At 39.6% G+C, this 12,588-nt stretch overlaps 1 protein-coding gene across 6 annotated transcripts in view; it reads right to left on the bottom strand.

Annotated features, from left to right (window-relative positions):
* LOC138761155 (clustered mitochondria protein homolog) overlaps nt 1-12,588 on the bottom strand; it is a 108,660-nt gene that overhangs the window by 6,753 nt on the left and 89,319 nt on the right. For 5 of the 6 annotated variants that reach the window (XM_069932845.1, XM_069932844.1, XM_069932846.1 and 2 more), the window contains 4 exons: nt 11,708-11,847; nt 6,202-6,282; nt 3,745-3,870; nt 1,260-1,381 (listed from right to left, as the gene is read on the bottom strand). In XM_069932845.1, the coding sequence (XP_069788946.1) occupies nt 1,260-1,381; nt 3,745-3,870; nt 6,202-6,282; nt 11,708-11,847 (469 nt within the window). The remainder of the gene's footprint in view (nt 1-1,259; nt 1,382-3,744; nt 3,871-6,201; nt 6,283-11,707; nt 11,848-12,588) is intronic. The other variant, XR_011356145.1, reaches the window with a different exon arrangement.

Below are 12,588 nucleotides of genomic sequence, written 5' to 3'. Positions count from 1 at the left end.
GATCAGTCATGACCATTTTGAATGATGTGGCAGACTCAAATACTTAAAGACCTCCCCTATATTAGTATCTTGTTAACTTTTGTTACTAAAGCAAAGGAGGAAGATGTTTTCTCAGTACCACAAGCAGATTGGTTTTATCAACACCACTCAAATCAAATTAAGAACTAATCATTGACCATAATGCTTCAGGCCACTTATCAGTCAAAACACAATTCTGGAGAAACTCGGGTTAAACAGTGTACGTTATTATTGCAAAGATAAAGATACATAACCAATGTTTTGGGCCATCAAGGCAAGAAGAAAATGTGGACGAACTTCTGAATAAAATGGTGAGGGGGTGCAGGAGGAGCAGCTCAGTCCCACAGGCAGAAGGTAATACGTAGATAAGGGAATGGAGAGGGAAGGGGGAAGGAAAGAAGACAGATCAATAAGGAAGAGAGGGAGAACAAGGATTAGGAGTTCCAGCAACAGCTGTAGTTCTTGAAATTAATGCTACATGATCTATAGCAATATCACCACTTCAGTGCAGCAGTCTCTCATGAGTGGACTAATTATTTAGCTTGGATATCTGTGGTGAAGCTTGTGGAATGAGTCTGGACACAATCTTCTGATGCCAGTAGACAAATGATCAAACAGATCATGGTCTGCAGTTAAGATTTATGGGAAATTACGTTCTTTATATTGACGTGGTCGTGTACTTATGTTCGTTGGGAGGAGACTGAGAGCATCAGGATCACCAGTGTGGCGGTGAGCCAATGAGAAGGACAAAGGAGTTTAGCTGGGTGGTGTTTGGGGAGTTGAAGAATGCAATGTTGCGTCTAGTGAATTATATAAAAGAAAGTCAACTTCATGGTATGATAAAAGAAGCAAGTGAGTGTTTCACTATTTGCTTGCAAGTTATGGTAAGTCTGTTACAAGCGGTGACCCCAAAGTGATTCAAACATCCGCAGCCGTTACACCATCACCCAATTGTGAATTTTAACTAGTTTTCTGAAGGATCCATAAAAACAGAGAGGTGGATTGAGTTTGAACATGGTACCCAAAGAGATGAAAAGTCTACGTGTAAATGACTAAGTTCTTAATAAAATCTTACAACTCATTTGAAACAGGAACACTTGGAAATTCTTTCACAAAATAGAAAAATGTGCAAAGGTGACAAGGAAATATATTGTACATTGAGCGCAAATTTGTTTTCCAATCATCCAATAGCATTTCTGAATTAAATTTTATCAATAAACTTCCAACATTTTTAACCATACCTACGGGCAGTGTGTAGAGCCTGGGGTCCAGAATATTTGAGGTTTAATTCTAGACCTTTCTGCAAAAATCGAATTGCAAGATCATAATCCAGTACAGCTTGAAGCATTAGTCCAATGTTTGTCTGTTGACACAAGGAAATAAATAGTGAATTTTACAATGATCAACTGAAGACCAGCCTGCAAGACAATACACTTTATGATAATGAGGCTTCTGTATTGACAGATTCTTCTCAACCCCATTAACTGCAATACCTCTATGTTTGTTCACAACAAAAGTTGGGTAGGAGTTAAGAGGATATGGAAGTGATCCAAAATTATTTGGACAGGTTGAGCAAATGGGAGAAGCAGGTGATATGGATAAAATCCACTCTCATCTTTGATTTCAATGCAAGGCCGACCTCAGCATTCCATCCTTTGAAGAGGAAAGAGAAGGGTAATCATTTGACCATTTGAAGGGTAGCATTTGACCATTGTTATTATTGTAGTTTTATGTACCATTTATCAAAAGTTAATGTGCAATGGTTATTAATGATAGTTCAAAAACAACCTTTTTTTTTAAACTTTGTTCAGAAAATTATCAAATTGAGCAACAAAACCACAAGCCGAATGACCACAAAAGTCTTTTTCGGCTACATGAGGCCCCTTGGTATCATCTGACAGTATGGCATCAGGTTAAAAGGGACATTTATACTGGATTTAGCTTAAATACATGAACCCATTTGGAGGGAGTTACAATTTTATCCCATTAAATACTGATAAAAATGGAACATCTGTGGCGACCCGCAACTGCGGGGATCGGCCCAGCACATCGCGCGGCAGCAGACGCGGACAGAGATCGCAAAAGCGAATCCCAGGACAATGAACCGGTGGGGGTAGAAGTTGGGGCAGCATCAGACCAACAGCCCTAAAATGGCATCGGTCAAGTTGCCCAGATAACTCAGCAGAAACAGGCTGGGGAAGAAGGACATTCATATGCATGGACGTTCCCGCCCGCTATTGTTATTCATACGGATGATTCATTCAGTTAATCAGCGAAAAAAAAACGGTGGGAACTTGAACAGTATAAAAGCAGCCTTTCCAGCCCTAATAAAGGAATGAGCTTAACCTGCCACATTGTGTGTGTGTATTTCTTTGTAGCGGTCAGCTACACATCAAACTTTGGCCCATCTTGCATTTTATATTTCCAGTTCTAACCAGTCTTAGCTACTTTCTCAGATTACTTTAAAAGCAGCACCTATTGAGTTTTCTAACAATACCCATCTGAGCCACTGTCTCAGAACATGTTCTGACAATATTCTTATTCATGCCATTGTTACTTTCTGGTCATTCCAATGGCCTTTCAAGCGGCTTTCCATCTGCCACTGGTGATAAATGCAATTTTATAATATAATATCCTTATCTAATGAACACACTTTTGCCCAGCTCTGAAACCTCCTCTAACACAAGAATTGGTCATCCCCTTCTTTAATACACCTTCCACTCCCCTCAACCATTTTATCAGTGTTTAGACAGTAAAACCCCTGTTAATGGAATTCAAGTAAACAGCCACCTCAAGAAACCAGCAAAGAAAAAAAAGACAAAGAAATAAATTGTTTGAATAAATAAAGTTTAAAACTGTAAAAGTAAATGTTCTCTCAGGAAACAGATAAACCTTTGGTGATGATGGAAGCAAATAACAGCTGTGTAAGTAAAGCTATGTTTGAATAAAATGGTGTCACCCAATGAAGAGCTGGTTGATGCCGTTTGACATTGGGTGACTCTCTTAAAGTGCCTCCTTTTCCCTGAATCTTTCCTTTATTAGTATATTATATTAGTAAGGCTTTATCTGTAAACTTGGGGAAGGGAGGGGTTAATTATCTATAATCTTATTGTTCATCTTTCTGACAGCTCTGTTGAGGGGGAGGAACCTGCAGATGTAGCGATAGTGAAATGTTTTAATAGACTGTGACTGAAAATAAAGTAAAATGCTCCACGGTTTATATATTCATGCAAGTACAGTGTAGTATTTTTGCCTTTTAAAGTGTTTATTCTTTATGCAGATGTATTAGGTAGGTAATGTAAGAGTGACTCTCAAGCAGCTGGAAAACCCGCTCATCCGGCATCTACCAATCCATGCAGATGCTGGATACGAGGGGTTTACTGTATATAGACTATAGATTTTGTAATTCCTCCGTAAATCTTTCTGCCTCCTATTTTAAAAAGCAATAAGTCACCCTCACAATATTTAGTTGCATCTTGATATCACCATCAACAACTCCTATTATTGTAAAATACCTTACAACTTTTATTTCTCTAATAAAGGTGCTACCTAAATGCAATTTGGATTACTTCTCAATCACAAAGTTCATTTAACTCAGATGACCGCTAACTTTAATTCACCATTTTAATGCAGATCCCACTACCACCTTCCTGTCCACAAGTGAATACACCCGAAAGTACAATGTTAAATCCCATTCCATACAAAAAAAATAATGAAAACACTTACGTCAATAACAGCCATTTCTGGGTGGTCTTCTCCAAAGACAGTAAGCATCAGGTAGCGAGCACGGTACAGAAGCCTCAGTGCCGTAGAATGCTGATCATTAGCAAAGCAGTAGAGACCCAGTCTAGCCTGTGAATGTAAGGCAAGGTAAAGTGTGTTGAGCATAATGGTACAAAACTCAGCGTTGGTAGGTTAATTGGGAACTGTGCATTACACCCATGCGGCAGCGTTGGTAGGTTAATTGGGAACTGCGCATTACCCCCATGCGGCAGCGTTGGTAGGTTAATTGGGAACTGCGCATTACCCCCATGCGGCAGCGTTGGTAGGTTAATTGGGAACTGCGCATTACCCCCATGCAGCAGCGTGGTTGGAAAATTCAGCAGGAAGCTGATTAACACAAGCCCCTTTCACACTCGCAAGTGGTCCCAGGAATTAACGGCCAATCGGCCTTTAAAGTGTCCCGCATAAAAAGAAAATCTTCTCAACTCTGGCATCAAATGACATCATCTCATGCCGGGGATTGATGGCCTCGACCCCTAGTACAATACCTGGTATCTGCAGATGCCAGCGTTGCATGCAGCCCTTTCTCTGCTGCATGAAATTCTGGGAGGGCAAGTCCGCCATCGCTTCCCCCCACCCCCACATTTATAAATTGTACGCTATAGTGCTACCAACTTTCCAACGCTGTTTAAAAATGATCTGCTACTGTTATTTATTGCTACCACTTTCCCATGGTACCTTATAAAGATTTATTTTGGTCCACACAACAACAACAGGGGCTAAAGGGCTCGTACTGTGCTGTACATAAAGCTGAATTATGTTATAATTAGGCATGATTAATTTTGTTCAAGTATCACATAATACATTGATCAGGATTTAGTGCAGGTCCATCGCTTGATGCATCATAACATCACCGGTAGAAGGTAGAATAGTCCTAACCCCAGGGAAAGTGAAAGTGTGAAAGTGTTTAGAGTCCCAGTTAGGAGTCATCAAATGTGAAAAACCAAACCAGCCCTCCTCCCCCATTCCTATCTGATTTAATGGGATGCAAATGTGAAGGGACTATAGAAAAGAAACTGGGCTGCAGGAGTATAACCGGAGGAATGGGATTGATAAAATACCAGCAACACCAGCTCAATGGCTAAATGGTCTCCTTTGTATTAAGAAAAAAATTAAAATTCAGTGAAGCACAGAACCAGTTCCCCATTTCAGACTCAAAGCAACCAACTGAACACCCATGCCACACTGAAGACAAAATGACACAATGGGCAAATAAAGGATATTAGAGAAGAGTTTAATTACAGAATAAATAATAAGGCTTGAATGCTTTGTTTAACAATCATACAGTGTGTCATTGTTTTTTTTATATATTTACATTTTAATAACCATTATCAGCTCCAAGATTTATTTGCTTCCTGTGTCGGCTGAAATATATTGACAAATAGCAAACAAGTACCACAGATTTGGATTGCATCCACAACTTTGACCGTTTGGCCCATTCTGTATATTCCCCAAGGGGGTTTACTGACAGACATCAATCAAAAGACTTTAGCAATTTTTAATCAACAATCCCATTGTCGGACTGAATAGAAACCCAATCGATACTCTCACATTTCTGACAATTTAACCATAAACAAGAATCTGAGATGCTCACAAAGTCAATCACCTTCCACAAACAGAGCATCCAGGTTCAATTCCTGTTCTCTGCTGAGCATACTAATTTCCGTTATGTGTCCAAATTATGTTTTACAATTAGCCTCCGCTTCCCCGACCACTATGCAGGGGAAATTATCCTCAGAACTTTTACTCGGGGGGGGGGGGGGGGGGGGGAATTAAAGAATAAAAAAAAAAGAAAAAAAAAGAAAAAAAGAATTTTTACTCATTATCCAATGAAATGCATGCATGTATGCATATTTGTTGTGCTGGCAGCTCCACTGTGAAATGCACAGTGAAATTGTGCATAATCACCCATTGTCTTGATTGGTTCAACTGAGCACGTGTAAGCATGTTTGACCATTTCAAGTGAGCTAGAAGTGTAGTAACTATTTTCCTTTTTAATCGCTTGGAGGATATTAGAATGCTGTTGTTGTCTATGACTCAAATAAATCTGTACTAAAGTTGAGTTTACCAGAGTTTATTAAACATTGTTAACGTTATTATCAGTTGCTATACATATTACAAGCCTTTAAAATTTTATTAGGCATTGCCAAAACTTTGTTAAAAGGTCAATGAATTGTCGGAACAAAATGAATTCCTTCCATTTTGTAGAACAAAGGAAACTAAACTAACATGTGTAATCTCTAACAAGCCATAAGATCTTGGCTCGAAGACATTGCAAAGGAGACACTCAAAAGAATGTAGAAACAATATCTTAAAAGCTGTATACAGAATTTGCTTGCAACTTGAAATTCATTTTAACCTTTACAAGAAGAGTGAATAAAGAATAAAATTATAACTCACATATTCACGAATTGTTTTGGGATGATCAAAACTAAGGGTTCGCTCACAAGTTATTACAGCTTTTTGCTGGTTCTTTATAGCCTGAATGAAAGAGGAAGTACGTACAGGGTTCAGTATTAAAGAGAAAATGCAATAGATTTAGGAGAAATCACTTCAACCTGCAAAGATTCTTCATAATGCAACAGTGAGACAGTAAACTATGCCTCTGTCCATCTCAACCTATCTGCAGTCTTTACCCTCACCATACTTCCCTGATGTCTACCATTTTCCAGCAGGGTGGCTGCATTCACATAATCAGAATTGGATATCAGCAGAAATGACATTTCTTCCTGCATTTCTCCATAATATTTGGTTCTCCCCAAGGATCTATGTTCATTTGAGAGGCTGAAGGGGTAATAGACAACAACTACACAGAAGAGGAAGGTAGCTGGGTGACAATCAGGAGAGGGCAAGGGAACAGGCAGACAGTGAAGGGGACTCGTGAGGCTGTTCCAATAACATGTATACTGTTTGGGATACTGTTGAGGGAGATGACTTACCAGGGTCAACCCATAGCAGTCAGATCTCTGACAAAAAGTCTGACTCTGTGGCTAAGAAAGGGAGGGAGGGAGAAGAGACAAGCTGTAGTGAGGGGACAAGCTGATTCAATAGTGAGGGGAACAGACAAGAGGTTCTGTGGAAGAAATTTTAAAAATTCCAGATGGTACATTGGCTCCCAGATGCTAGGGTACGGGTATCTCAGATCAAGTTCATGGCATTCTCAAGAAGGACAGTTAGCAGCCAGATATTGTGGACCATGTAGGGACCAACGAGACATGAAGGGAAGAGGGATGACATTCTGCAAAGAGATTTCAGGCAGTTAGGTGTGAAGTTGAAGGACAGAACCTCCAGAGTTATGATCTCAGGATTACTAGTGGGGTAAGAAATAGGAGAATAATGCAGTTTAACACATGGTTGAAGAGATGGTGCAGGAGGGAGGGCTTCAAATTTCTGGATCATTGGGATCTCTTCTAGGGAATGTGAGACCTGTATTGAAAGGATGGTTTGTAATAATATCCCTGCAGGAAGGTTTGCTCTGGGGAGTTTAAAGTAGATTTGCAAGGAAGTGGGAACCAGAGTGCCAGAGCAGATAGCAAAGATGATGAGGAAAAAGATAATGTTAAGACTGCATATCAAGACAGAAATCAAAGGGTTGTGTATGGAGGAAATAATGTTCTTAAGTGCATCTGTTTCAATGTAAGGAGTATAATGGGGAAGGCAGGCGAGGTTAGAGTTAAGATTGGCACATGGGATTATGACATTGTGGTTGTTCATGAAACTTGGTTTCAAGAGGGGCAGGACTAGCAGCTCAATGTTCTGGGGTTCCATTGTTTCAAAAATGATAGACCAGGAGGAATGAAAGATGGAGGAGTAACAATCCTCATCACAGATGCACTCAGGCAGGACAGACCAGAGGACTCATTGACTGAAGCTATAAGGGTGGAGCTGAGGAATGAGAAAAGTATGACGTTAATGGGGTTATATTACAGTCCATCCAGCGAGAATTGGAGGAGAAAATCTTTCCACATATTGACTGCTACTCCCACACTAGATTAGAGTTTGTCAAATGTGTTCAAAATCATTTTCTAAATCAATATATCAAGGTACCAATTTGGGAGAGTGCAATACTGGATCTCCTAATAGGGGACGACAGGCATGTGTAGGGGAACACTTTGGGTGCAGTGATCATAATGTCATTAGTTTCAAGATAGGTTTGGATAAGGATATGGTGATCCTTGGATTGAAATTCTAAATTAGAGAAAGGCAAATTTTGAGGAAATGAGAAACTCTGTAGAAAGCATGAATTGGGCTAGGTTATTTTTCTGGCAAGGGTGTCTTCAGTAAGTGAAGGCCTTCAAACATGAAATTTTGAGAGTTCAGTGTTTGTATGTTCCTGTAAGGATCAAAGGCAAAGTTTACAGACAAAGAATCTTGGTTTTTGAAGGATAATGGGGATCTGGTTCTGAGGAAGACAGGTACATAGAGGAATGGGCAACAAGGAGCTAATTAGGTATTTGTGGAGTATTAAAAAATGCAGGAAAAACATGAGTGAAATCAGGATAGCTAAAAGAAGGCACAAGGTGGCTTTGGCAGACAAGATGAAGGAAAATCCTAAGGGCTTTTTATTTTTTTTTAATTTTTTTTACAGGTATATTAAGAGCAAAAGGATAACAAGAAACAAAATTGGTCCTCTTGAAGATCAGAATTGATTGGCTACGTATGGAGCCAGATGAGATTGGGGAGATTTTAATTGTTTTTTTTTTGCATCTGTATTTACTCAGAAAACTGGTACAGAGTCTAAGAAAGTGAGGCAAACAAGCAGTGAGGTCAAGGAACATACAGATTATTGAGGAAGAGGTGTTTGATGTCTGAAAGCTATTAAAGGTGACCAATTCCCCAGGGCCTGACAAGGTATTCCATTGGGCTTCAAGAGAAGTTAGTGTTGAAATTGCGGGGGCCCTAGCAGATAAATTTTAAATGCCCTAAACCACGCTTGAGGTGCTGTAGGATTGAAGGGTAGCTCACATTGTTTCTTTTTTTTTTTTAAAAAAAGTCTCCAAAAATAACCCAAGAAATTATAGGCCCATGAACCTGACATCAAATGTTAGCAAATTATTGGAAGGTGTTCCAAGAAATTGACTATACAGTGCGTACTTGTATGGTCAGGAACTGATTAGGGATAGTCAACATGGCTTTGTGCTTGGTAGGTCATGTTTAACCAAGTTTTTTGAGGAGATAACGAGGAAAGTTGTTGAAGGAAAGACGTAGTCGGCATTGACTTTAGTAAGGCCTTTGACAAGGTCCCCCATGTGAGATTAGTCAGGAAGATTCAATTGTTCAGTATTCATGGTGAGGTAGTGAACTCGCTTTGACATTGGCTATAGGGGAGATGCCAGAGAGTGGTAGTGTATGATTGCTTCTCTAACTGGAGGCCTGTGACAAGTGGTGTGCCTCAAGGTTCAGTGTTAGGTCTATTGTTGTTTGTCATCTATATCAATGATTTGGATGATAATGTGGTCATTTGGATCAGAAAGTTTGCAGATGATACAAAGATTAGAGGTGAAGTGGACAACGAGGAAGGCTTTCAAAGCTTGCAGAGGGATCTGGACTAGCTTGAAAAATGGGATGAAAAAAGGCAGGTGGAATTTAATGCAGACAAGTGTGAGGTGTTGGATTTTGAAAGGGGAAACCAAGAAAGGACAAACACGATAAATAGTAGGGCACTGAGGAGTGCGGTAAAACAGGTGACCTGGAAATACATATACATAATTCCCTGAAAGTGGTGTCATAGGTGATAGCATTGTGAAGAGAGCTTTTGGCACACTGGCCTCCATGAATCCAAGTATGGTGCACAGGAGTTGGGATGTTATGTTAACGTAGAAGACATTGGTGAGGCCAAATTTGGAGTGCTGTATGCAGTTTTGGTCACCTAACTGCAGGAAAAATATCAATAAAATTGGAAGAGTGCATAGAAGATTTGCTAGGATGTTACCGGGACTTGTGGAACTGAGTTAGAGGGAAAGGTTAAAGAGGTTAGGACTTATTATCTGCACCATAGAAGAATGTTTGGGGAGCGGGGGAAGATTTGTTAGAAATATACAAAATATTAAAGTAGGCTTTTTCCACGGAGGTTAGGTGAGATACAAACCAGAGGACATGGGTTAAGGGTGAAAGGGGAGACGTTTAAGGGGGAACAGTAGAGGGAATTTCTTCACGTGGAGAGCGGCGAGAGTATGAAACAAGCAGCCAGCAGAAGTGGTGAATGTTAGCTCAATTTTAACATTTTAGAAAAATGTGGACATGTACATAAATAGGAGGTAGAGCGGGATATGGAGTGGATATGGAGTGGATGAAGGTTCGTGGGACGAGGCAGAGTAAAAGTTCAGCACAGACTAAAAGGGCTGAAGAGTCTGTTTTCTGTCCTGTAATGTTCTACAGTTCTGTTCTCTAGTACCCTCTCTCCACTTCTAATCCATCTGTTGTGTTTTAGCAACTTTATTTACAAACAGAGTATCTACTAGTGCACCAGAAGCATGATAGCTTTATTTCACCTCAATTCTTCTCAATCCCTCCACAAAGAGTAGATTTGTCAGTCTACATGAAATTTGGTCATAAATAAAAGCAAAAGTGTAGTACAACTGAACATTGGAAAATACAAGTCATTATCTTCAGTGACCATCACATGTTCTGATCGCCGGTCAATGACCATCACATGTCCTGGTCTCCAGTCAATGACTTCCTTCCTCTTGCATACAACCTAAAACTGAATCAGTCTACAAGAATTTCAGACTTTTGATTTTGCATCGTTTCAAATTTCTCAGCAGTGGCATCTGCAACTTCATCGCAGAACTCCAGCTTTCCCTCAGCTCAGCAAGTGGTGGAACCCTCATCCATGCCTTCAAACACAAGGCAGGATCTGACTATTCTACTGCATTCAAGGTTTCCCACCCTCTGCTCTTCATAAACTCAGTCTTCCAGCTATGATGCCAAAGTCTCATTCATTCATCTGTGCCCTTTGACTCTTGGTGAAGCAATGCCTTAAATGTAAAATGTGAATTCCTCTTTTCATATTCTCCATATTCTCAACCTCCAACTTGGTCATCTCTCCAGGCCTTTAGATCTTCAGACATCTGCTTTTTAAATTCTGAACTCCTCCACATCACTGATTCTAATTGTTTCACCACTGGCACTTAAGCTGTAGCTCGAGAATTTCCTCCCAAAAGCTCTCCACCTCTTTCCTACTTATAAAATCCATCACTTTTACAATGCCTTTTAGCATGTACCCTGGTGTCTCCTTTTGTGTTTCAGCACAAGATTTTTTTTTAAAAATAACACGCACATGAAGCACCTTGGGTATTTTTCTACATTAAAAAGGTATAAAAATTGTTGCTCACAATGTACTCACCACACATGTACACAATTCATAAATGTCACTGTCTAACGTATGCAGAGGTAGCAAGATCTGCAAATCGGTAACTACAGTAAATATTTATTCAAGTCACATGATATTATTTGTGTTGAAGAATAAATCCTGCAGGAAGCTGCCCTATTCAATCTTTAAAGCTATTATTATTTGGTAATTTCCTAACAAACTAATCTCATTTGACTACACGTTCCTTGACACACAGGTGTGGTTTGAAAAGAATAAAAATAAGAAAAATAACACTTCAAAGATGCAGTTAATCAGGGTCCAAACACAAAGACTGCAATTGGGGTGGTCACAGATATCCCAAGGCTGTAAATCAGTAAAATTGCAAGATATACATTTCCAGATTAAGGGAACAGCTAGACATCGCTTGAAGCATCCATCTCACATGTATCATAAAATTATCCTGTTAAAAGATCCACTTTTACCTTCTGCCACTGATATAGCAAGATCAGGATATGATAGTGGAGGTAAAAGTGAGAATGATTTTATATCAGAAGCAGAAACTTCCAGCACACTGAAGTTAAAAATATCATTCACCTCAGGGATATCATCCATGATGTAATTCAACTGTGCAAGAAGGTGCAAACATCCACAGACATCAGAGTGCAAAGATCCGTAGACATTTTTGAACAGATTTAAAGACTCTTTAATTAATTCAAAGCCTTCTTTCATATTTCCTGGAAACAAACAATAAAAGTTAGAGATATAAAGGAGGAAGTTTTTTTTTTATATACAGATCACGATCATCATTGCACTAATTGTTCTTTGAAGTACTTAAAGGCCTAAATTTCACCAAAAATTGCTTTGAAGAAAACAGAATGTTCTGTTATTTCACTGAATAGTCAGCATTAAGCTGCATTAGTAGAGAAGGAGAGAGAGAAAGAGTTTCAGGACAGTGACCTTTCATAGAACATTACAGCACAGTGCAGGCTTTTCACCCCATGATGTTATGCTGACCTTTCTAAACCTACTCAACAAACTAAACCTTTCTAAGCTCACATCAATTATCCTCCATTTTTCTTGCATCCATCTGCCAGTTTTTTTTTAATATAAATGTCCCTATATTTGCATCAATCATGCAATGTATTCCAGGCAGCCACTTCCCTTGGTGGAAAAAATTTTTAACCCTGACATCTCCCCCAAACTTTCCTCCCCTCAACATGTACAGATGTTCTCTGGAGTTTGTTACTCTTTCCCTGGAACAAAGGGGCTGGCTGTCCACCCTATATATGCCTCTCATAATCTTGTAAGCCTCCATTAAGTCACCTCTCATCCTTCTTTTACTCCAAAGAGAAAAGCCTCTACTAAACGCCTGTCTTAAGACATATTCTCCTTTCCAGACAACATCCCAGTCAATCTCCTCTGTACCCTCTCCAGAGCTTCCACATCCTTCCTGTAATGCAGTGAACAGAACTGAA

The sequence above is a fragment of the Narcine bancroftii genome, chromosome 4, assembly GCF_036971445.1.
Source record: "Narcine bancroftii isolate sNarBan1 chromosome 4, sNarBan1.hap1, whole genome shotgun sequence".
Taxonomy (NCBI): domain Eukaryota; kingdom Metazoa; phylum Chordata; class Chondrichthyes; order Torpediniformes; family Narcinidae; genus Narcine; species Narcine bancroftii.
This window is presented reverse-complemented; position numbering and strand designations above follow the sequence as displayed.